Source organism: Ursus arctos, unplaced genomic scaffold, assembly GCF_023065955.2.
Source record: "Ursus arctos isolate Adak ecotype North America unplaced genomic scaffold, UrsArc2.0 scaffold_2, whole genome shotgun sequence".
Classification (NCBI taxonomy): Eukaryota; Metazoa; Chordata; class Mammalia; order Carnivora; family Ursidae; genus Ursus; species Ursus arctos.
The window spans coordinates 86,240,613-86,265,762 of NW_026622874.1; the positions used below are offsets into that span (position 1 = coordinate 86,240,613).

The following is a 25,150-nucleotide window of genomic DNA, read 5'->3' on the forward strand; positions in this document are numbered from 1 at the left end:
CAGCGACTTTTCGCTTCCATCCCAGCGGCATCCACTCAACAAAACACTTTGGCTTTTGTCTTCCTACTCTTTTAAGGTCACTTCAGGCCACTAGCTCCTTGCTGAGGTGGTAATGCTTAAGGAGAATGAAGGCACCCAATGAAGGCTGGGTAAGTGACCAGCCTTAGGTCCTCCAGTGAATGGAAGATTCAGTAGGGGAAGGTTTTCACATCATCTTTAAGCAACTGGAGTCAATTAAATGTCTCTTCTGTGGACAAGCTAAATGTTGTTTTCCAGCTTAGAGTTTTGTTTGTATGTGTGTGTTTTAAATAAATTCGGTAATTAAGCCACAAATGTTCCCAGCACACTTGTATATATTTAAATTACAGGCTGCTGATCAAACAGAAAATCCACAAACATGGACATAAACGGTGCCTTTTGTTGGTTCCCCGCCTTCCCGCAGCACTCAAAGGGTTCTGTCAGCTTGATGGCCAATTCCAAGGCTGCCTGGGACAAGGAGAAATAGGGGGAGGGGTGGGGACTGGCACTGACACACGGGAAGTGAAGCCCCACAAAAGACTGTGGTTCTTTTCTTTTACGAAAACATTTCATTGGTGCCTAGAATTCATCTCAACAAGCCAGTTTTGAAAACACAAGTTGGCAAAAGGGATGTCTGTCTGCCTGGCTGGCAGCACTCCCTACTCACTGGGACAGACCGGAACCCCATTCCTGATCACTGTGGAAGAGAATCAGAGGGTCTGTGTTCACATCTCTTTTGACCCTTTACTGTGGGGCCTGTTTGGGCTCCTAGAGGCCCAGTGTCCACCCTCCCATAGTCTCTGCCCACCCACTGTCTAACAAAAAATAAAACTGGAAGTATTAAGGGCAGACTCACTTGTAAGCATGATTGCAATGGGGGGAGGGATCTACTGTCCTAGAGAGAAAGCTGTGACCATAAGGTCTGCAGAGCATCTTCAGGGTCAGGCAAAAAGATTTTTTTTTTCTTTTATAGGCCGCAGAAAAGAACTAGGAAGTAGGATGATAAGGTGGCATACTGGGACAATAGGTCAGAGAATATTCTGCCCTGTTCTCAGGAGGGCCTGTCTGCTCCCTTAGGCTGAAGGTGTGCCAAAGTTCAGGGGCTGGAGGAAGACGAGAATTTAACCAAATCTGGTTAAGGAGCATTTTGCTTGGATTGATTACTGGGGACAAGCAGTTCACTAATCACTTATAAGGCAAAGAATGGGAATTTGGAGGGTCTGTGTCTGGCCTTGCCATAGGTAGACAGGGCAGGGCATCCATGAGTCTTCCCTAAGTCCTATGGAAAAGGGGGTTCTTGGCAGCAACCTGTTTTCTGGAACACAAAACGGTGAGGGGAATTCCTTCAATCTTCACTGTTTTCTAGGAACACAGGGCTCAGGCAAAATTCAATGTTGTCACTACTCAACTGGGGGTGATAATAATAATTAATCTATGGGTTTAGCATTTTTTGAAAGATTTTAAAAATTTTCTTTATTTGAGAGAGTGCATGAGAGCAGCAGGAGGGAAAGGGGCAGAGGGAGAGAGAGAGAGAATCTCCAGCAGACTCTGCCCTCACCACAAAGCCCGACGTGTGACTCAACGTCACCACCCTGAGATCATGACCTGAGCTGAAATCAAGAGTCAGACACTCCACTCAACTGAGTGTCCCAGGCGCCCCATGAGTTTACTATTTTTAAAGTGCTTTGAAAGTACAAGGTTTATAGTAAATGCTCAATAAATATTTGTCAATCTCTTACCTGTGAGATCCTCCAGGGCGAGGGGCTGAGCTCACTTGGTGTTTTCTTTGATGCTCCGTACTTCTTAGAACTCACTGATCTGCTGAATGGGCCTTGAGCAAGCCCCAGTCTCCTTGTCTATTAAGACAGTAATCTCCACCTAATAGAGCTCTTAAGGTAATTCCATAATACCAAGGAGTCTCAGGGCACCAGATAATGCCCGACACATCCCTGGCGAGCAGTGACAAAGAACCTCTCCTTGAACTAACTTTAGTCAGGCCCTTCTGAATCCTTTTTCTGACTAGGCCTTGACCTTGGGCATTGTCCGTGGCTTGTTGAGTCCAGTTTTAGCAAGAATCCTATTGGGTCAGTTCAGCAAAAATCCCCCACCTTTGATATCTGCTCAAATTCCTTATCCTCTACCCTTGATATCTTATCACTCTGGCCTATGCGGTTGGTTTAGCAGAATTCCCCTTACCCCTGGTGCTTCCTCTTAGTAATTTCCCATCCAGTGACCTAGACCCTGCTCCTTGGCTATAAATCTGCACTTGTCTTTGTTATATTTGGAGTTGTGCCCACTTCTCCCTATCACAAACCCCACCCTCCCCACCCCCATTGCAGAGGTAAGTAGTCTGCCTTACCACCTTTGACAGGTGTCATGAATAATTTTTTCTTTGATACCTTCCCGTTCCTCCTTGGACTCCAGACTCAGTATGAGCAGAACTTTCTACTGCGTCTGTTCAACGCTGCAAAAGGCCTGAGTCCCTGGAGGCCACAGGCAGTGTGCTCAAAACTCAAACCCTCAGGAATGCCCACACCATTTGGGGTCAGGAGTGATTCTGGCCTCCCCACTGAAACCCAGGACCTTCCCACACCCACGAGCCGTGGAGACAGCACTTGGGGGTTCAAATTTCGGATCTGAGGCTTTCCCAAAGCACAAGGATTTGGCCACTTTCTTTCGCTGGGCATTGGTTGACCTCTCTCTAATCCAGGAAAATGAATCCTCCTAACTGTACGGTTCAGATGAAATGGTGGATGTGGAGCTGACTAGCCCACGAAGTTATCGGGGCTGAGGAAGTCTCAGCTGTCCCCCACGTGGGAAGAGAAACCGAGGAAAAGGCCCCCACCCTGGCTTGCCGCCACCACCCGCGGGCCTTCAAAACAGGACGGGGCGTGGCCTCGGCATCAATCACTCGGCGCTCGGCTAGGCACTCCGTGCTGATCAGACGAGCACCGAGTGATCGATACCTTACTCGGGAGGAGAGGGCCAGAGTGGCCCGACCAAACGGAACAAGTCGCCGCCAGCCTCCGGGCGACTCGACACAGCCCAGACACGAGACAGGTGAGCTTGGGCAACTCCAGAGGGCGGGCAGCTCTGGCTTTATAGACGCGGAGGGGAGGACTGCGCAGGCGCTGTCTTTAAAGACGAAGCGGGAAGCAGCGACACGGGAGTGTGAGTGGGGAAGGGAAACAGACGGCGCATGTGCCCTGGAAACGCTGTTTAGCGGTTCTTCGGCTTTCGGGCGCTGCGTGATGCTCGCCTTACTCCTGTAATTTCGTCTTTGCGCATGCGTGAGGGCCAGCCCAGCTGGTGTGGGCCTGCGCAGTTCTTGCCCCCCCCCCGCCCCCCGCGTTGGTGCAACCCTAGTGCGCTTGCGCGAGTTTTTACTTAGCAATGGTACCGACAGCTAGTTTTCTGCTGTTGATCTCGAACCGAACCTACTTTTGTCACCGGCCTGAAGGGGAGCCGGCTACAAACTGAATGTGGGCCGCGAGCAATGAAGTCCCGGGAGGGGAAGGAGTGCGAGGCCTTGGGTAGAGTGTTGGTGTGGGGTACCTGAAGGACAGGGATGTCTGGTTCCATAGGAGTTAACGCTGAGCATAGGTGTGGCATTATGCACCTGGCGGTAGATCCGGCAGAGGTAAGTCACCGTGCTCAGCAGGCCCAGGGTCAGGGAGTAGGCAGGTGTTGGGGCCACACCGACGGCCCGAACCCGAGACAGCGTGGCCCTTCGAATGCCAGACGTACCCTTGCGCCAGTGAATAAAGCTTTCCAAATATTTCCAAACCTTTCTGAAGTTTTTCAAAGCTCCCTAGAAAGCTCTTGTTTTTTGCACAACCTTTGTGGAATAGTGCCCCAGTAAAATTGGAGAGATTTCAAAACTGCACAGCCTGTTCCCAGAAGGCCGGATAGAGGCTTCTATTGCGGAAGGCACCCGTGGGAGGCTTCTCAGGACCAGCATGCCACCCTCGGTACGGTTGTTTCGGGTCAGCCTGAGACCTTTGTGGGGCTCTTGGGTGTTGGGAGCCCTTTCATAAGGCCGACCTGAGACCCTCTGCGAATCCCAGTGAGATTCTCCAAGAAGGGATTTCTCCCACCCAATTTAAAGACTACTCTGGGAGCTGCTTTAGGTTTTTAAAGATAATTTAAGAGGATTCTAGGATGACTATGATGGCTTCCTAGCAGGCTTTTCTTTTGTAACCGACAGAACCCACTTGTGCTGTTCACTAATGAAAGACCAGCTTACTTATATAAGGTGCTCTATCTGGATGGTGAATTTAGGAAGTCAGGACCAGAGTCCATGCGGGCCGTCTTATATAGCCTATACTTGGCGCCTTTGTGTTTAATACAACCAATGAGAAGCCTTGTATGAAGTTCGCATTAGGTTGATTTACAAAGCCCAGACAACAGCCACTCGGAGAGGTTAGTTCCTACAACCCTTATGTGACTCCCATGCCATTAATACCATTTCGTGCATCAACCAAAAGGCCTTTTATAAGAGAAACCAAGATCCAGTCTGCTGAGAAGCTCTTTTATGCAATCTGTACCTTACCTTCCCCTGAAAGCAGTCACATGTCGTGACGCCAGTACATGTGGCACTCTGAAAGGTCAGTTTACAAAGTCAGGACACACAAGCACTTGACCTAACACCTGCACCCTCACTTCCTTCAAAAAAAGCCTTTTATGACTAACAAGTCTCGAGGCTGATAACCTGTGGAATTCTCAGAGTCTAATGTGATGATACAGGACCCCTCAGACTTTTTCATAATTAGGGTGACCATAGGTCTTAGTTGGTTTGGAATAACCCTGATTTCTGACTTGTCCAGTTCTAAATATTAAATATTTAGATAATAAATACTGGAATATTGAAACTTACATAAATATGAAAGAAAGCTAAGAAGAGCACTCCCGGTACTCAGCTTGTGTAAAATGAAATTCCTGCTTGCAGAAATGAACATTCCAAGCAATGAAAAACAGCATTGGAGAAAATGGTGAGAATAAAAAATTTTAGAAAAATGTATACCAAGCCAAAAAAAAAAAAAAAAAAAAGAGGGGGCGTATCTATAGCATCCTGGTTTGTCAGAAATATTCTAGAGTTAACCCTCCTATACCTGACCACCAGAGGGCTGTTTATACAATCTCTCCTTACGCCCTTCCCTTTTATATGGAACTTTGGGAGGCCAGTTTGAAGACCAGTCTACAGCACCACTCTGGAAGACTTTCACACAGTTTATTTTTGACTCCTCTGGAAAGCTGTTTAGTATAACCTTTTATAAAAGGCAATTCAGTGAGCAACTCTGGGAAGCCAGTCAATAAAGCCAGGCCACAAGGATACTCTGGCTTGATGCCTTCCTCTGTAAAAGTGTTTAATAGAATTATCAAGAAGACTTCTTTGTCAGACCAGTACGTGGGGGATGCTAGAAGGCTGATTTGTAAAGTTAGGGCTTGAGGCCATTTAGGAAGGGGTTTCGTGTAGCCTATACCTGGCCTTTAGCAGAGGGCCAAATGGAATGGGTGGTTGTGTGCAGGCCACTGCTTACAGCCCACGTGAGGCCGCCTGCCCTGGAAGATAGTTTCATACAGTCAGCAAGAAGGTGTTTGACCCAGCCAGCGAAGGCCGTTTATCCTGTGAGGCCACTTCACATGCTAATAGGAGCTAACAGGAGGGTGGATTGGCAGGACGTATCCTGATTGCCGGTGTCCTGAAGACACCACGGAAGATAGATTGGTTTGTAAAACCAAGACGAAGGCTGGGTTTCACCTGGCCCCCCAGACGAGGGCCCAGTGTGTAAAGAAGCCCATTTTTGAAACTGTTCAGGAGTCTTCTTTGGAAGACCGTTTCACGTAGCAGGGTCTGGCTCCTCCCCCAAAGGCTGGTTGATATGGCAATTATTTAAAAGGCAAAGGTTCTGAGAAGCGGTAAGATGAAGATTACTGTAAGATTACTCAGATAATGACCAGCCTGCCACCTCCCCGAGCATAGTTGCTTCATGCTGTCAACATAAGGTCTTCAGGGAGGCTAGTGGTTTGTTTTTTTAAAAGATTTTTTAAGTAATCTCTACATCCAACGTGGGGCTCAGGCTCACAGCCCCCAGATCAAGAGTCCCACGCTCCACTGACTGAGCCAGCCGGGCGCCCCAGTGTTTTCAGATCAGTCATGAGGCCCTTTGGGAGGCCATTCGAGAGGCAAAAACAGAGTCAGACTGAAAAATCATTTTGGAAACTAACTCAGAGCTATCCTGGAACGTCCACCTCTGGAAGACTTTGTCATATAGTGTAACGTAAGTATCTGAAGACCTTTTCATAAGGCCATTCACCGAGGAACTCTGGATGAGAAATGAACTACTGAGCTCTGTTATGTGGCCAAGGGGAGACTGTTTTGTGCAGGCCCTCTCCCAGAAGGCTCTTTGACATGGCCATTTACAGGAGGCCCTCTCCAAGGCCAGCTGGCAAAGCAACCCAGAGGCTGCCTGAGCAGGCCGGTTTATGGGGGCCGAACACGAGACCACCTTGGGAAGCCAGTTTGCGAAGCAGCACACGAGGCTACCTGTAGAGGTTCGCTTTGTAAGGCCTTAGTGAGCTCTACGAAGGGCTGTTTGGTAAGGTCACCCTGAGAGGTCCATTTACGAAGTCCGTAATCTGCATCCCAGGGAACCAGTTTATAGCCCTTTTAAAATCCTCTGGGAAGCCATTTTTTAAGGCCACTAAGAGACCTGTTTACGAAGCTGGTTCACAAGGCCCCGGTGGAAGCCATTTTTATAGTAAGGCAAGTAAGTGGTCTTCTGGGAGGCTTTTTTATAGACCTTTGTGAGAAGCCAGGATGTGAGGTCTCTGAGGTCTTTTGGATACTCAAGACTTCTCGAGGTTACTTCATAAGACACATGAGTCACTCTGAGGGGGATGAGCCATGAAGCCACCCAGGGAGTCCAGCTGATGGGCTCACATGCATTTTTGTGGATGGGTCGTGGATATGGCCACGGTGGAAGGTTGGACTGTGAAGCCCTCCCAAGAAGGCTGTTCATGAGGCCAACACAAGACATTTACAAATCATCTAGGAGGCTGGAGATAGAAATCATCCTGGCAGGCGAGGGCTAGGCCACTCCAGGCTCTCCGTCCCATCATTCACTGGGCCAGCTGGGAAGGATACCTCTTGTGCACCAAGGACCAAGCTAGGAGACAAAGGTCCTAAAACAGAATCGGTCCTCACCCCCGAAACCAAAGAGTGTTCTGCGTAGACACTACCACATACTGTGTAGTTTTGGACAAGTTGCTTAAGCTCCCAAATCCTTGTTCATATTTGTAAAACCACACATCATGGGATTAGGAGGAATATGTTAGGCAATGTACATAAAACTTGGAGCATTGACACGGCACATAGGAAAGTCACTTCATTTTTCCCTGGACTTTAGTTTCTTCATCAGCAAAAGAGGGTGGGATTGTGGGGAGAATGATCACATCGTTCCGTATCCCCTGACAGAGCTGGAAGGTGCAAATAAAAGGAGAGGGAGAGGAAAGGTGGGGGAACCATGGAATAGACGGCAGGACTGAGAACAACTGTACATTATTGCTATAACTAGAGGACACGCCCAGGAAGAGGTACTTCAAACCTAATGACACACGAGAAAGAGGGGTCGTTGCCTTCCGTGAAGTGATGGGATTTTCTCATCTGTTAAATGGGAATAATAACTCCTCCTTGACAGATTTTTCTTGAGTTAAGCAACCTGGACTCCCAGCTTCATCATGGGCTGGCTGGAGATGGCGTGCCTCCGTTCCTTCACCTGTAAGGCCATGGAGGTGAAGGCCAGACGGCCTGAGTTTTAAATCTCTGCGTCACCTCTTCCCACCCGAGTGCTTTTGGGCAAGTCATTTAGCTTCTCTGCTTTAGCTTTCTGTGAAATGGGAATGATGATACTTCCTTAGAGTTTCTGTAAGAATGAAAAAGTGCCTGCAACATACCTGGCCTACACTAAATACATTGTATGTTCTTGGCGTCCCAGGGTCATTGTGAGATTTGGTGAGGCAATCATGTAATACTGTCAGTATTCTACCTCCCATTACCCATGAGCTGGGGAGAAATGAGCTAACATGGAGCCCAGAGGTAGGGGTGGTACTGTCCAGCCTACCTTTAGGGACCATACCTCTAGCATTCGTATGTCTTCACTTCCCTGCTGGCTTCTTCATACACGTTGGCGCTAAAGGAAGCATGCTTTTTCTTCTCGTTCTGTTGTGTGAGTGGTACAGTTGGGTCCCAGGGTGTCAGGGAAATCTGGATAGGGTTGTTTATTAGTTATCTACTGCCGTGTAACACATCACCATAAACTTAGTTGCTTAAAACAACACGTATGTATTAGCTTCTTTGGGTCGAGAGTCTGGGTGTGGCTTAGTTGGGTCCTTTGTGTCAAGATCTCACAAGGCTCCAATTATGGTGTCAGTCAGGACGAAGTTCTTACCCGAAGGCTCAACTGGACAGGATCTAAATCCCTGTGATCGTTGGAACAATTCAGTTCCTGGAGGCTGTTGGACTGAGGGCCTCAGTTCTGAGCTTGCTGTTGGCTCAAAGCCACCAGCATCTGTGTGCCATGTGGACCTCTCCAACGTGGCCACTTGCTTCATCGATGCACGCAAGCCAGGAAGGCAGTAGGGAGAGTCCGCTAGCCGCGGAAGTTACAGTCTCATGTATCCCGATCAAGGGGCATCCCATCACGTTTGCCGTCTTAGACCAAGAGAAAAAAGAATAGCCACACATGTCAAACTTGCACATCTGTTGGTTAGAAGCAAGTCATTATGGTTTTCTATTGCTGCTGTGACAAATTACTACAGACTTGGTGGCTTACAGTTCTCTCGGTTAGAAGTTCACCAATATGGGACCGACGGCTAAAATCAAGGTCTCGCCCAGGCAGCCTTTCTTTTTGGAAGCTGCAGGAGAGAATCCATTTCCTTGCCTTGTCCAGCTTCTAGAGGCTTCCACACCCCTTGGTTTGTGACCCTCCCCCATCTTCAAAGCCAGCAACACTGCATGTCTCTGACCCTTCTACAATCACCTGTCCCTCTGACTCTGACTTACCCAGGAAAGATTCTTTCAAGGACTCCTGTATTCAGTTGGGCCCACCCACATAATCCAGGATGATCTTCCCATCTCAAGGTCCTTATTTCTAATGGCATTTGCAAAGGCCATTATTCTGTTTACTCACTCAGTTATAGTTCCTGCCCATGCTCAGGAGGAGGGAGCTGGATAAGGGTGTTAGTAACAGGAGGCAGGGACCACGGGGAAACTCTTGCCTTTCTCCTCCTCACTGGGGGAACTTGATACGGCTTCATCACAGGCAAGCCTTCATTCTTGCCTTCACCATCCTCCAGGGGATGTTGGCTGACCGTGACTTCTGTGGGCCCAGTAGGGTTCTCTGTCTGTCAACTAAAGAAGCCAAGCCTGGCTGACGTAAGGAAGAAGACGTTCCTTGGAGGGCTAGTGGGGCCACAGAATGAATGGAAAGCTGGAAAGAAGAACTTGGAAAAGGACAAGAGAAGTGGCTCTGTAATCTCCGAATGGAGGACGAGCACTGTGGGGCCCTAGCAAGAACAGTCTGGTCCGGAAACAGCCAGTGGGAGACAACGGAGTGCCCGCTGATCACAATACAGGTTAATTTTGGCTCACGAGGCATTCCAGCATGGGTATGTATGCCTGGTTGGGGGGCTCTTGTGGCTGTCATCCTCCAGGGCCTCAGGGTCCTTCACTTCTAGCCAGGGGGTAGGGAAAGTGTGGGGAATTCTCCAGGAGGTGTGTGCAGGCCAGCCCTGGCAGTGGCACCGTCGCTGACATTCCCGTTAGCTACCACTTGGTGGCATGGTCACATCTAAGTGCAAGGAAGACCTGGAAATGTAGTCTGTGTGCCCAGGAAGAAGATGAACTGGATTTTGGTGAGCTTGAAGCAAGGGTGTGTTTTTGTAAATAAAGTTTTATTGGAATGCGGCCGTGCCTGTTTGTGTACGTACTGTACAGGCGCATTGGCAGAGCGTGACTGGACCGCCTGCCAGGCCTCAAGTGTGGACTGTCTGGCCCTCTACAGAAAGAGTCTGCTGAGCCCTGGCATAGAGCAGTCTCTGCCAAAAGCACGATGGTCCCTATTTCTTGGCATCCAATGAGACAGGCAGGGGATATACCCACTGCTAGCATACCTAGCGCATAGTAGCACGGGCGGGTAGTCGGTTGTGAGCACTGAACCCGTGAGAACCTATTCACATAGTGGTACTCCTGCCTTAGGACTGGCCTGGCATCGTGGGTAATGCCACCAAAAGCACCAGCTGTGATGTTTGTCCTCTCTCTGTAGGTGTCATGTATTGCCAGGTCTCTTCCTGCGAAGTTAGGATCTCATTCCTTCCGTACCCTCAACCGAGTGCCTACTGTGAGCCAGACTCTAGGGAACTGTAGAGAACTGAGACCTGTTCTTGCCCTGGAGCAGCTCGCCAGCTAGCTCACCAGCTAGAGACAGACATGTAGGCCGGTATTCGTGGTACATTTGAGACAAGAGTAGCTCAAGAAAGTCGAGAGCTATTCCAACACAAGATGCTGTGGGAGAGTCCTGGCAGGCTTCCCATAGGGGGTCATGGAGGCTGGACCTTAAAGGTTGGATAGTTTGCCAGAGAGGCGGGCGTCGGAGGCATTCCAGACAAGGACAGGGCATGTTCCTCTCTGAGCAAACATTTATCCAGCGCCCACGGCGAGCCTGTACTGTGCCAGGTTCATGCCCGGCAGAGAAGGCCACAGTACAATCATGACCCATGCGATGCTGTCACAAAGGACACGTGTGGGAAGCTATGGAAATCTGGAAGGGAGGAAGTCTGCGTGGTCTCTCTGTCTTTGGAAAATAACTTTGTATAGTTTTTACTTTTTTATCACTTTTTAGTTTTTTAATCATTTTCTTTTCATCGTGATAAGTGCACGGCTTAATCCCCATCACCTGTCTCACCCATCCCTCCCTCCACTCCCCTCTGGTAACCATCAGTTTGTTCTCCATAGTTAAGAGTCCGTTTCTTGGTTTCTCTCTCTATCTCTCTCTTCGTTTGCTCATTTGCTTTGTTTCTTAAATATCACATATGAATGAGATCATATGGTATTTGTCTTTCTCTGACTTATTTCACTTAGCATAATACTCTCTAGTTCCATCCACATCATTGCAAATGGCAAGATTTCATTTCTTATGGCTGAATGATATTCCATCGCACACGCGCACGTGCACGCACACACACATCACATCTTCTTTATCCGTTCGTCAGTCAGTGCACACGTGAGCTGCTACCGTAGCTCGCCTGTTATAAATAATGCTGCAATAAACAGAGGAGTGCACGTATCCCTTTGCATTAGTGTTTTTGTATTTTGGGGATACTCAGTAGTGCGATGGCTGAGTTGTAGGGTAGTTCTATTTTTAATTTTTTGAGGACCCTACATACTCTTTTCTGGGGTGGCTGCACCAGTTTGCATTCCCACCAACGTGGGAACAGAAGAGGGCTCCCCTTTCTCCACATCCTCGTTTCTTGTGCTGTTGAGTTTAGCCATTCTGACAGGTGCGAGGTGAAATCTCGTTGCAGTTTCATTTGCATTTCCCTCATGGTGAGTGGTGTTGGGCATCTTTTCACGTGTCTGTTGGCATCTGGATGTCTTCTTTGGAGAAATATCTGTTCATGTCTTCTGTCCATTTTTCAATTGGATCATTTGTGTTTTGAGTGTTGAGTTGTGTCAGTCCTTTATATGTTTTGGATACCAACTCTTTACTCTTTATTGGACATGTCATTTGCAAATCCCCCCCCCCATTCAGTAGGTTGCCTTTCCAAATGTATATTTTTAAACTCAGTGGTTGACGTTTTGGCCACTGGATGTCATCACAGATCTAGCTTGCCCCCAACCCCCCCCAAGTTTGATTTTATGAAAACCTACAAACGTGCGTATTTAGGTGTCCAACATGGTTTTTTGCTCTAACTGTTCTTTCTTCCCCCTCCACCTTTCTCCGACTAGGCTGGCAGAGGGCCCCATGGCTGAAGACAACGGAGAGCCCCTGGCAGGAGCCGGCGCCCTCCAGGAGGCCCTCCGGGCGCTCCTGCCCCCCACGAAGGAGGAGCTGGTGCTGGAGCTCGGGGAGAAGGTGGAGCCCAGCGTGGTGCGGCTACTGCAGGAGGCCGCCGAGCTGTTCTGCCGGGGCCGCCGGAGCGAGTGTCTACAGGCCAGCGAGGTCATCCTGGACTACTCCTGGGAAAGACTCAACACGGGCCCGTGGCGGGACGTCCACAAGGACTGGCGCCGCGTCTATGCCTTCGGCTGCCTCCTGAAGGCCGTGTGTCTGTGCGAAGAGCCCGGGGACGCCCCCGCGGTGGCTGCGGCCCTGAAGGTCTGTGACATGGGCCTGCTGATGGGGGCAGCCATCCATGGGGACATCCTCATTAAAGTCGCAGCCGTCCTCCAAGCGCACCTTCCCTCGGGAAAGAGGCCTGGCCCAGGCCTGGCCCAGGAGCAGCACAGCACGAAGGTATCTGGGTGGGATTGTCGTCCGCCACACCTCACATGCCCCCACAGCCCCGTTTTTTTCTAGAAGGGAGGAGTTAGCTATCCCCAGGGGTGAGCCCTCACGGTATGCTGACTTTTGGCGGAAAATAGCATCTCTGCGGATTTAGAAATGGAACGGCTTGGTCTGTTTTCTCAGTTTTTCCCCCCACTTTCTGCAAAAGCAGTGCCCTTTCAGGAGAGTGAGGGTGGAAGCTCGGTGGCCCCCGAGAGCAGCCGCTTGAAGGGCTTGCGTGGGCCAGAGCTGCGGGCAGCCGTGGCCCACCCCTTCCAGCCTGTTCTCGGTCAGCTGGCTGAAGCATCACCCGCTTTCCTGGCTGCCTCGCTGTCTGTGCAGCTGAGTCGGGGCGAGCTACTGCCTCCAGCCGCCTTCTGGTCCCGCGGCCGATCGGGCCCGCCCTTGAGGTCCTGGCGTGGGTGGTTCCCGGTATTTGGGGGCGCAGAGAACACCGCGCAGAGCTGAGGGCGGTGGCAGACGGGGCTTTAGGCCCCAGCGCTGGCACGCAGCCCTCAGTTGTGATACCGCTGGGCATGTCTGTTCGCCAGGAGGAAATAGGTCTGTGACACAGGCATGTGGGAAAGTGTTCCCCCTACCTGTGGTTAAAAAAAAAATTTTTTTTAAAGCAAGAACAGGAGGCAGCCATTTTTGGCCATGAAATGCTCAAAGTAGGTTTTCTGTAACACCCGGTGCTGCCAAGGACCCCCAGAAGGCCATGGGTGTGGCGCGTTGGTTAACCTTTCAGGGGACAGGGCAGACGTGCCTGTGCCCTTGGACCCAGGGGTTGCACTTTCCTTTCCCACGCCAAGTCTGTCCCAAGGGAACGTGGAGGTGGCCCCATCCCGAGGTGGTGCTCGTGGCGTGGGTGGCATTGGGCAGTGTGTGTAGCTGAGGGGAGAGCTTATGCTCTGGAGTCAGCCTGCCTGAGTTGGCCAACCGTCTAGGCCCCTCCGTGTCCCCCCACATTCCCATGCCTATAAGGGGGTTTGCTCGGCGGCTCTCTGGAGCACCAGCGGTGGCCCACATGTGCCAGGAGCTAAGGGCACGATACGGAAGAGCCTGGGTTCTAGGAGGCGTCTTCTCTCGCACGGTGAGAAAGGTGGGGGAGACAGCTTCGCTCACACAGGGTGGTCGGGGAGGCCTCTTTGGGGTGTGACAACAAAAGCAGAGGGCATACAGGCCAAGTGCAGGCTAACGAGAGGCCTCGCGCCCAGCCTGCGGGGGCAGAGGGAGCAGACCCCCCCCCCCCAGTCAGTGATCCTGGGCACTCTACGTGGGAGGGCTCCTCTCCCAGTTACGTAGCAGACGAGGAAACTGAGGCTCAGGTCACTCGGCTGGGAGGTGGTTCAGGAAGTTCTGGTGCAGCCGCTCCCACGACCTCGTGGGGCCAGAGCAGTGTCGTGCGGCCTGCTTTCCAGGGTGTCTCGTCCCGCACGTTCCTGCCGGGGCGTCAGAAACGGGCCAGGAACACGTGATCCAGGAAAGGGTCCTTTGAGTGCAGAGGGCGTTTGGGGGTGGCGACTTCTCCTCTCCTGCGGAGTTTCTGTGAAAGCCGTACGTTCCATTCACAATTGAACAGACACTTGACATGAACTGGTAAAGAGAAAAGTCTGGATGTCGCCAGCGTGAATAGGAGGAGCAGCGGGGAGGGACAGTGGTAGCGCACGTCGGCTGCCGTTACCAAGGACGGTCAGCTAGCCTGCCGGGGATGCCGGCGCCCGGCCTGTGCCTCAAGTGTGAACTTCTCTGCGCTTGTCCCCACCAGAAAGCAAGGAACGACCCTGTTCCAGTTCCAGATGTGGCATCGGAGAGACCAGTCCCCCGGCTTCGCTGTCCGTCGCTCCAGCATTTCAGGAAGCAGTTTCTGGCTCCCGGGAGGCCTGTGATCCTGGAAGGAGTGGCGGACGAGTGGCCGTGCATGACCAAGTGGAGGTGGGTGGCTCTGCCCGTTCCAGCGCCCCCCGACCCAGGGACTCCCCGGTTCTGCCTCCCTTGGTCCCAAGGAAATGCAGCCTCACACACACGTCCCGACTGTCCCTGCGTGGATCGCTAGGCTTTAGCCAGGGATTACAGGTGCAGTGCTCCAAGTTCAAGGCAGAGGTGGAAAGCTCCATACCTTCCACCGCTCCCAGCTCCAAGCGGGTTCTAGTGAGTGCTCGCTTGGCCATGCGGCATGGCGTGAAGTCTGTTAGTGCCATTTTGCACAATCTGAGGCATTCCGTGGACCTTCCCAGGGGCCCTGAGGCTTAAGAGCAGAAGTAAGAACCCGAGACGTGTCCCCACCCCTCCAGGCGGGGCTCCCCTGAGCTTGCTCCCTCCTCACCTCTGCTCGGATGCGTGGTGGTGACCACAGGTCCGGCCACTGGACGGTGGCCGGCAGGCCGCAGCTGCAGAAAGGAGCAGGGATCTCTGAGGACGGCAGATCAGGTCCCCTGTCTCCGGTGGGTCGTGGAGGGAGTGGTTCCCGCCAAGGCCATGTGAAGGGTTCCAGCCGCAGGGGCCCACGTCCCGCACATGTTCGTTACGTGTTTTACTGCACACCAGCCACCACGATCGGCACTTGCCGTGTTTTCTCTCTCTCTGTCCTGCCTGGTTCCCATCCCATGGGACAGGTACTGTTATCACCCTGGCTTACAAATGGGCAGAGGTCCCCAGCCTGTCACGGACAGGGCCAGGCCTCCCGAGGTCAGAAACCAGCACCCCCACCGTGCTATCTGCTCTTCGCTCCAAGACAAGGTGAGCAGAGAGACAGCCGGGAGGCTCTCGGCCAGCGGGGCGATGGAACCGCCCTGCAGATACCTTGGCAAACCAGCCTCACCGGGTCTCTCTGCAAACCACGTGGCGCCAGTGGGCACGTCACCCCACGTGTCTGTGCCCGAGTGCGCTCCGCCAGTGAAGGGGCTGACAGCAGTCTCTCCCCGTGGAGCTGTGTGGAGTCGAGAGGAGGCCAGTGTGGCCGAGGTGCCCGGCAGGTCTTAGCCAAAGTGACGATCGTGACCATGCGTATCTGTCTCATAGTTTGGAGTACATCCAAGAAATTGCCGGCTGCCGAACTGTCCCAGTGGAGGTCGGTTCCAGGTACACGGACGAGGAATGGTCGCAGACGCTCATGACGGTCAATGAGTTCATCAGCAAATACGTCAGGAATGAGGTATGTCGTCGTGCCTGCTGTCCCACAGCGCTTACGGTGGGGAGCACACAGGACATCCGGGCGCTGCAGGAGGGGCATTTGGAGGGGTCGGTAGGGGGGCCAGAGTGAGGAAGGCCAGCTGCAGGGCAGGAGGAACGCTGACTCATTTCAGGTCCTTTTTTTTTTTTTTTTTTTTTGTACAATTCAGTGGTGTTTTTTTTAGCATCTTTATAAGATTTTGCAACCATCCCCACTATCTAATTCCAGAACATTCTCATCACTCCCCAAGAAATGCTGTAGTCATGAGCAGTCACTTCCTCTGCGACTGCCCCCCGCCCTGGTCCGCAGACAACCGCTAATCTTTCTGTTTCCGTGAATTTCCCAATTCTGGACTTTGCATAGAAACAGAATTGGACAGTATGTGGCCTTCTGCGTCCGGCCGCTGTCCACACCGCACTCTCAGGGCTGCCTGCTGTGGCTGGGTGATATCCCGGGGTGTGGACACACCACATTTTGTATATCGTCCACTGATGGCCGTTCAGGTGGTCTACACTGGCTGGTGTGAAACGCGCCACTGTGAACGTTCCCGTCCAGTTTCTGTGTGGACATCTGTTTTCGTTCCTCTCAGGTATATACTAGATACGGAATCGCTGGGTCAGGTGGTGACTCTGTGGCCGTTTTGAGGAACTGCCAGACGGTTTCCAAAAGCCGCTGTGCCGTGCTATCATGTCTGATTGTTCACAGTAAGGGCCGGGGGTGGCTTCCCTTTCCTGAGGCCCGGGTGGCAGAGAATGTAGCCTGTGTGCCCTGGAGTTCCCGAAGCATTCCTCTGGGCTCCAAAGGGAAGCCTGCACGCGGCGCAAGGACCCTTAAGGGGAGGGCCTGTCCACCCAGCATCCACAGTCCCGGCTGCCCTTCCTGGCCTGGAGAACAGAGTCCTTCCCGAGGTCAGGGAGTCTCGAATCTGTGGTCTGTGATTGTTCACACACTTCCTAGCAACCCACACCCGAGGCAGCCCCAGGCCCAGCCCCTGGAAAGTTCTGATCCGGTTTCATCGTGGGTCCGGTGCAGTCCAAGGGCCCGGGGGATGACCATGCCGGCTGACAGTTGAAAACACGGAAGAGTAAACTGCGGAAAGCTCTAGGCGCAGCATGGTCAGCGCCGGGCTAACCTGAGATAGCATCTTTGGGCTAGATCTCCGTGACAGCAGAGATCACACAGATCCGGCCCTGCCCACCTCGGAGCCCTGGGCCTGGCTTGTTGTGACCTTTAAAGTCATCAGGAAGGGAAGGGAGTGAGGGAGAGGGCTGGAAGCACAGAGAGCCTCGAGGGATTCTAGAGAGAAGCTGCCATCTCCTTCAACACGGCGTGAGCCTCAGAGCCCGTGAGACCCAGGCCGGCTGGGCTCTGGCTCTGGTTGGGGGGGTGGGGCCCGACCTCCCACGTGCTCCACCCCCAGTGACCCTTCCAGAGCCCGTACCACCTCCCAAGAAGGGCTGGAGCCTCGTGGAGCCCAGTTTGTAAGGCACTGAGCTTTTCATCCGTCTGATGGCACGAGTGTTCACAAAATGATCATGTCCGGGGAGTGCGGGCCAGGATGTCGGAAACGGGTGCTCACGGTTGGGCTGGGAAGACAGTACGTGGTTAATTTTGGGAACAGAAGCTGGCAGAAGCTATTAGAATTCAAAATGCACACACTCCTTGACGCAGATGTTCTATTTTTGAGGGAACATAAATATAAGGACCAGAACATTAGGGTGTTTATGGAAACACCGGCTAGATAACCTGACCGTCCACCAGCGGGGGATGGTTGAATCAATGATGTGTCCTGCCTATAAAACATGTGCCGTCAAAAAAAATGAGGCAGATCTGTACGTACTGCCCTGAGGAGATATCCGTGAGCTCGTCATCCAATGACACAAAGATTTCAAAGTAATACATATAATATGATTCCGTTTTTATGTATAAAAGAAATCCTCACGTGTGTGCGGCCTCTTCATTTTCTTGGGGGGAAACCGAGTCTGGGGCAGTCCCTACACAGGCGGCCCCAGATCCCGAGTCTCCCCAAGGCCCAGCCCTGCCGGCGAGAGGGAGGGCCTCGCGTTCGCCCCCGGGGCAAAGAGGGGGCAGAACGGGACAGGACGCAGTGGTGGCCCTTGCCAGCTGGCGGCCTGTGGCTGGGGTGCGCCCGGCGCCGAGAGCCAGTGGAGTGGTAGGTCCCGGAGGGCGGTGCTTACGACTAACCGGGCTATTTCTGTGTTTGTCTTCTGCGGAGTCGTCGAGGGACGTCGGGTACCTCGCGCAGCACCAGCTCTTTGACCAGGTAAGTCTGCCCACGCTCCTCTGTGCTTGACGCCCCCACCTGTGCCACCTCCCTTCCTGGGCTCTGAGCTCTGAAGGGCTCTAGCAGCCCCGGGGACCACACACAGGGCTGGCGCCCATGTCCCCTCACCAGCGGGCGGCAGGAGAGTAGACGAGGCTGCCGGGTGGTGAGCGGGAGACTGCTCGTGCCGACCCCAGGACCCCAAGCCTGGGGTGGGGCGGTGAGGCAGCCACGGCGTCAGAAGGAGGTGGCCCCAGCAGATGGAGCCCGAAGCCTGAGCAGGGGTGGCAGGACCCGAGGAGTGGGTCCTGGAGAGCCAGGAGTAAGGTGGCCGGCTATGACCGGACCCGGAAAGAGCCAGTCGCTGCCTTCCTTGACTGTGGGTTTTCCAGGGGGTTCCTGGCACTGTCCTTATCCCATCGGTTGTCAGCTCATGAGACCATGTCCCCACGGCTGGGCCTGAGCACTCCTGGCAGGGGCCGGGTTCAGTTCCTGTGGGTCCCCAGCCCTGGTCGGCTAGACTGAAGACCCTCAGGACAGACTGGTTGAAGGCTCAAAGCGGAGGGGGTCTCAGGCTGGGGCTGAGAGGAAGAGCAGGGCTCAGCCAGGCCAGAGGCGGGAGGACACTGCAGGGAGAGGCGCCTCCCACACCAGGGCTGGCGGCGCACTCTGAAGCGGGCCCCACGTGGGGGTGCGTCCACCTGCCTGGGAGGGCGCGTTCAGCAGAGCAAAGCAAGAAGGCCGAGAGGGAGCCTGGGCCCCAGCTGGGCGAGCCTTGAAGGCCAGACCAAGAACTCGGATTTATCTGCAAGGCCGCAGGGAGCCCTGGGAAGTTTCTGAGCAGGAAGGTCCAGGTTAGAGGAGGTAGTCCCAGGAGAGCCGGGCGGTTGTGCGGGAGAGTGCCCGGGGGGACGGAAGTCCCACGCCAGCTCTTTCTCCCTCACCGGTCAGCACCAAGAAGGGAGCATCACAGGGGGGCCCCACCAGCGCCCCGGGAGCTGACAGCAATGCAGGCTGGCTCCCAGCCCCCACCCTGGCAGCGCCTGTCCCACACACCCACACATCTGGGGCCCCGAGCGCACGGTGAGGGGGGCCTCACGCACAATGCATTCCTGGGACCCCGGGGGCTCCCGGCTGCAGGGAAGTGAGACGCGCTGTGGACAGAGGGAGCTGCGCTCCGGTGAGGACAGGAGGAAGTCAGCGCCCCAGAAGATGAACCACGCGTGTGGTGGTCAGACCGTGTGTGGTTTCTCCTTCTACAGCTTGCAAAGCATCTAGAATGAGTACGAATACTCATCATCAGGAGAAAAAAGAGACTTTATTTTTAAACGTAGGCACAACGGGGGAACAAAGTGAAGTGGAGCGCGATTGCCTTCCTCGTTCTCAGAGCTGTCTGGTGAGGCTGGAACAGTCTGACGGCTTATCCCGGGGAGATCATCAGACAGTTTGGCCTGTGCACCCCCCTGCCCTGTCCCCCACTCACTTCACTCTGTCCTGGGAGCGGGGAGGGGCCGGAACGCTGCCCCCAGGTCCTAGGCTTCCCCGGGGCCCCTCTGCACCCTGCTCTGGGCCCGGCCCTGGGGCGACAGGGTAAGGAAGAGTCGCCTTCCCCCCCACCCACCCCAGTGGACCTGAAATCCAAGGACATCAGCTGGGGACGAGCGCCCCCAAGAGAAGAACGGAGGCAGCCTTGTGGAGGTGGCTGGGCGGGAAGGAGGGCTCTTGAGAGCCATGGGCGGGAAGGGGTCTCCAGGAGCTGAGACCTCAGTGCGACTCAGAGACCAGCAGCCTCCAGCCACCGGGTGGGGTGGATGTCTTGCCCATTTTTTTATTGGGTCGTTTGTCTTTTGAGTGTTAGGAGTTCTCTGTGTACGTTCTGGGGATAAGCTAGTGGTCGACTATAAGCGCCGTATTTTCTGCCAGTCCTGAACTTTCTTCTTTTATCTAAAAGGAGACAAGAGGGGGGGCATGCCAGCCAGGGGGCCAGCAGGAGCGGACTTGCCCCCGGAGCGGGGCCAGAGCCAAGTGCCTGGCGGGGAGGGAAGTAGCAGGTGTGGCTGGAAGAGGAAGGAGGGTCTTCTTCCCGCTCGGGGCAGCGTGGGAGGGTTGCAGTGTTTCTCAGATGGCCGAGGCCCCGTCCCAGAGGGGAATGGAAGGCGGGTAGGTGGGGGAGCGGGGAGACCCCCAGGAAGCTGCTGCCATAGTCCAGGGAGAGCTGATGCCCGGGGAAGCGGACAGGTTCCAGGTTGGCGCCAACTGCTGGCATTTGGACACAGGTGGTTGGGTGTGGTCGAGGGAAAAGGAGCAGTCAAGGAAATCTCTAGACTTGAGACCCGAGCACCCGTTCTGGAGCCGAGGAATCCAGGAGGGACCTCGCTGGTGTCTCAGCCAGGCCAGGTGGGGCTCCGCAGGAATGCCCAGGCAGGGCAGCACTGGGCCTGGGCGAGGACAGGGGTTATGCCCTGCAGGGGGCAGATCCGGGTCAGTCAGGGCCCAAACCACAGCCAAGGGCGAGCTGGGGCATGACTCTGCCAGGTCTGCCCCTCGGCTGGGGCTACTCTCACTGCCTGTCCTGATAGGGGACCCAGGTCCAGTTGGGGCTGTGCCAGCCTCCAGGAGCCTTCGCGCCTGAAATTCAAGGGACCGGAGCAGGTGGGGCCGGGGTGGGCTGCTGTCTCTTTCCCAGGCCTCCCGAAGTAGGACTTGTAGATCCCTCCTCCTGTCCTCTCTGAAGGGAAGGGGGACTCTCAGCCAGCAGGCCCCTCCTGTGCCATCCCAAGTGACCAGCCTGCCCCCTGACCTCAGTCACACCTCCGGGGGGCCCTGTGAAGCCACAGGAAAACCCGCCTCCCTGTCCTAGAGCAGCCATTTTCCATTTTACTAGAACCAGAAGCAGCAGTTTTAGAAGCAGAAGGCAAAGTGCCAGATGGGTTTTAAGACGAACCAAGATCCTGAAGACATTTTAGCTTTTGGAAGGCCACCTGGGTCTTTCTCTCGGGTTCCCAGAGGTGTGTTTTCCCCTCTGCTGCCCAGAGTGCCACCTGATAGGCCCCTGCACTACTCTCCGGGACCTTCTCTGCCTCCACGAAGCTCAAGGGCTCCCACCCAAAACCTCTTGCCCAAAAACCTCGTACTGACTTTTCTCCAAAGGACCCCACGTTGTGGGAGATTGTGGCCACCACGCTAGGCCTCCCTTTAAATACTGGTCACATCCTAGGAGCATTCCTTCTCTTTGGTGTGGGGCGGGTGGGGGGGGGTCTCTGAATCCTTTATCCAGTGGCTCACATTACTCCATTTGATCAACCAGTCACAGTCCAGAAATCCTGATGATGTCATCAGGGACCAATAGCTTCTGAGCATTCCACAGGGCGGGGGGGGGGGGGGGGGGGTCAGCCTCGCCCCAGCGGGAAGCAGCTGTGAGTGCTGGAGCCCGGAGCCCCTGTGATGGAGAAGCAGGAGGTTCCCAGAGGCCTTGGGATCTCCTGCCGCCACCACCCCCACCCGGCCCCACCAGCCGACAGGACAGGGGACCCCAGATTGGGAACTTGAACGCTAGCGCAGAGCAGTGGACACAGCAGCATTTCTGTATTTCTGCACAGGCTGTTTGAGACAGAACAGCCTGAGGTCCCTGCAGGGAGAACATTCCAGCCATTCCTAGGATCAATCAATGGCTTCTTGGCCACACCCTGACCTTGGAGCAGCCACGACTGAAAGAATAGCAAAAGTCTGCCTGCAGCTGCCCCTTCAGAGCAGGGAGACGTCCCTCTTAAAGTACCGGAGGAAAGTAGCAGAGGGGTCCCCATTGCCACCCATTAGGGACCAGACTTCGGTTTCTGTGGAATTTCCCCGGCCTTCAAGCCACCTGCCCGTTCAGTAGGCAGTCTTAGAGGTTTGGGGCTGCAGGGGGCCATGGGGGCCTGGCCTCCGTGGGAGAGAACCGGCCTCCATGGGAGAGAACTGGCGTCCGATGGTGAGTGAACAGGCCCCTGGCCAGGCTTCAGAAGGCCCGGCCAGGGTTATACCAGCAGAGCTGGCCCGCGGCCCCCTCCCCAGGGTGTCCGGACCCCTCATCAGCCCTGAGCCGGGGTGCTGGGGCCCCCTCTGCTGGGTGCAGCCCCAGCTGGGCTTTCCAAAGGCCCAGACAGGGAGCGGGAAGGACTCAGGGCTAGAAGAAAACTCCAGGGGGACACGTGCTTGCTGTCTGAAAGCACCCTGGTCAGCAGGTCAGGGACGGCGGCCGGGGCAGGGGAGCCCACAGCGCCTCCCTTGTATCAAAGTCATTTCTGTGTAGTATCTGGTTTTTGCCCTGTGATTATTTGTTTAGCTTATGTACCGGGATCCTTATTATTTTTCCTTGTTATTTTGTACGCGCCGTCCACACTAACCCTCGTATCCCACAGTGCAAAAGTTTCTCCCTTTATTGGCCTTTGTATTCATGAACGCATTTAAAATGCACACATGGTGACCGCTTTCTCCTTAGTCCATTTTGGGGAATCTTCCTTTCCCAAGATTTGATAAATTCCCAACCCCGTTTTCTTTCTGGTTTTTCTTCAATTTGATTTTCAAAAATGTGGCATTCTGCAGAACATCGCGAGCGGCTGTATTTTTAAGTGCAGAGCCGTGCTATCAGGTTTTCAAACAGGAAACGATAAAATGCACACGACAGGGAAACAAATCTGGACATAAAATTATATATAACTCTTTCCTAATAATTATATATTTATTTACTGTTCCTTTTTTAAAAATTTTTTATGTATTTATTTGAGAGAGAGAGAGAGCACGCGAGCGAGCTTGCATAGGGAGAGGGACAAGCAGACTCCATGCTGAGCACAGAGCCCAACATGGGGCTTGATCTCAGGAGATCACGACCTGAGCCGAAGTCAAAATTCGGATGCTCAACCGACTGAGCCACCCAGGCGCCCCTGTGTATTTATTTTTTTAATTGGGTTTTCAGTTCCCGCACAGTAAGACGCAGACGCAGTCGTGTCGTTACCTAACAAGGCCGTGTGTGTTTGGCCCTCCCATGAGATGGTCCGTTGACTTTGGGGCTGGTGTGTCCCTGGCCGGGGCTCGGCCTCCCACCTGTGCTCTGACCCCCACAGATCCCGGAGCTGAAGCGGGACATCAGCATCCCCGACTACTGCTGCCTGGGCGACGGGGAGGAGGAAGAGATCACCATTAATGCCTGGTTTGGTCCCCAGGGAACCGTGTCCCCCCTTCATCAGGACCCTCAGCAGAACTTCCTGGTCCAGGTGGGAGTTGCTCCAGAGTGTTGGCCTCACGGCCCTATGTGGCATGGCCCTGTGATCTGTGTTTAAACACCAGAGAGAGGACAAAAATGAAAAGAGAGAGATGGTACCAGGCCGCCTGTGGGGCTCTCCCTCCGGCAGGGGCTGCTTCCAGATGTGGTTCTGGGACCAGCAGCCCGGGGGATGGTGGTTGCACCACTCAGGCAGAGCAGGGCCAGGGCGCCGTCTGGGGACAGAGCGAGTGCCCTCTGCCTTCTCCCCACCCCCCACCCGCCCGTCCATCGGGACCAGGCCGGTTTCCCCCACCGGCACCTCTCCCCAGATGAGGCCCGGCTTCTCAGCCACCAGATGGTGTGTCCTGAGACCCAGAGAGAGGAGCGGGTGTGTTTATTGCAAGGGGAGGGGCATCTGTTGTAAAACCTTCTTATTTTTTACAAAAAACATGAACGCTGGCCCTGTCACCTATTAGCCTGGTGACCTCGGGCCACTCTGGCTAGCCTCTATAGTTCTTGATCCGTAATATATTTGGAGGCTAAACCGACACCTGGCCCGGAACGTGCGTGGCAGGGATGGGGCAGTCTGGGTGCAGGGAACAGCACGTGGAAAGGCGCGGAGAGGTGCGGGAGGCTGGGGGGTTCAGGGACCTGTGGTCGGTGGGGGGCCAGCCCTGGCCTGGGGGGCAGCAGCGGAGTGACCAGTCACCGTCTACCCAGGTGATCGGCAGGAAGTACATCCGGCTGTATTCCCCGCAGGAGTCAGAGGCCTTGTATCCGCACGAGACGCACCTTCTCCATAACACGAGCCAGGTGGGTGCTCGGGGACCCCGTGTGACGCTGCGGATGGTGTCCCCGTCCCTGGAGACCAGGCACGTGACGGCTTGGATTTTCCTCAGGTTGACGTGGAGAATCCCGACCTGGAGAAGTTCCCCAAGTTTGCCAAGGCCCCGTTCCTGTCCTGTGTCCTGTCTCCCGGAGAGATCCTGTTTATCCCGGTTCAGTACTGGCACTACGTGCGGGCTCTGGACTTGAGCTTCTCGGTCAGCTTCTGGTGGTCGTAGCGAGGTCCCGGGTGCGAGGGTCTGAGACGCGTTCCCTGGTCCACGCCCAGCATCTAGAGTGAGCCAGACCCGGCCTGTGCCGGAGCCTTCGCTGGGGACCAGGCTGGGTGCTGCACGGACACGGGGCGAGGGCACAGCGAGGTGCACGCTCCAGGCCAGGTGCACACAGCAGGGGCGGGCGGGCGGGACCCCAGGAGGACACTGCAGGCCCACACCCCGCCTGGAGAGCCTGGGCATCGTGAGGCCTGAGGTAGCGGGGACACGGGCCGGCACTGTGTGCGGCAGTAGAGGGTGGGCTCTGAGCTCGGCTGCCTGGATTCCAACCCAGGCCCTTGGCTTACTTGCCGTGGAATAGTTGCGACGGTTACATCACCGTGTGTGTGTCTCCGTGTGGAAAACGGCAGCTCGAGCACCCACCACGGAGAGTCCGAGAGGCGGTGCGCGGACAGAGTCCGGCAGGTCCACGAACGTTAGCTGCCGTCTGATCTTAATAAATCCTATGACTGCCACCGACTTGTTTGTCATGACTGGCCCTGACAGGAGAGCCCCAACCCACACACTCTGGAGGTGGCACTGGTCACGGGCGAGGGTCCCTCTCGGCACGCGGGACCCGTGGCGGGGAGTCTGGGGAGGTGACTGTTGTCATTATGGCCATGGCCATCTCCCAGCCTGTATTTTCAACTGTGCCCCCTCGCAGCAGCCAGTCCCCGCATCATGAAACAACCCTCAGCGGCACCCAGGAGCCCCCCTCCTGTCCCTTGGTCTCATCCATTCCCCTCTTGCGGAGAGCCTGCCGCCTGGGGGAGTACATGGCCCTGCGGGTCA

At 54.5% G+C, this 25,150-nt stretch overlaps 1 protein-coding gene and 1 long non-coding RNA gene across 5 annotated transcripts in view; one reads left to right on the forward strand and one right to left on the reverse strand.

The window, feature by feature from the left end:
- Positions 1-3,285, reverse strand: part of LOC113267606 (uncharacterized) — a 55,072-nt gene extending 51,787 nt beyond the window's left edge. Inside the window, exon 1 of the long non-coding RNA XR_003320881.4 lies at positions 1,758-3,285. This is a non-coding gene — a long non-coding RNA (uncharacterized LOC113267606). The remainder of the gene's footprint in view (positions 1-1,757) is intronic.
- Positions 2,941-24,834, forward strand: KDM8 (lysine demethylase 8). Of its 4 annotated transcripts, XM_044390173.3 has the most exons (9): positions 2,942-3,078; positions 9,376-9,687; positions 12,026-12,533; positions 14,332-14,498; positions 15,585-15,717; positions 17,972-18,019; positions 23,122-23,271; positions 23,982-24,074; positions 24,161-24,503. In XM_044390173.3, exons 3-9 carry the CDS (start codon positions 12,042-12,044, stop codon positions 24,323-24,325), a joined length of 1,248 nt encoding a protein of 415 aa, XP_044246108.2. In that variant the 5' UTR covers positions 2,942-3,078; positions 9,376-9,687; positions 12,026-12,041; the 3' UTR covers positions 24,326-24,503. The 4 variants fall into 4 exon arrangements, with proteins under 4 accessions (XP_026371430.2, XP_044246108.2, XP_044246109.2 ...); XM_026515645.4 differs by lacking the exon at positions 9,376-9,687 and having other exon boundaries at positions 2,941-3,078; positions 24,021-24,074; XM_044390174.3 differs by lacking the exon at positions 9,376-9,687 and having other exon boundaries at positions 12,026-12,395.
- The last annotated feature ends 316 nt before the right edge of the window (positions 24,835-25,150 follow it).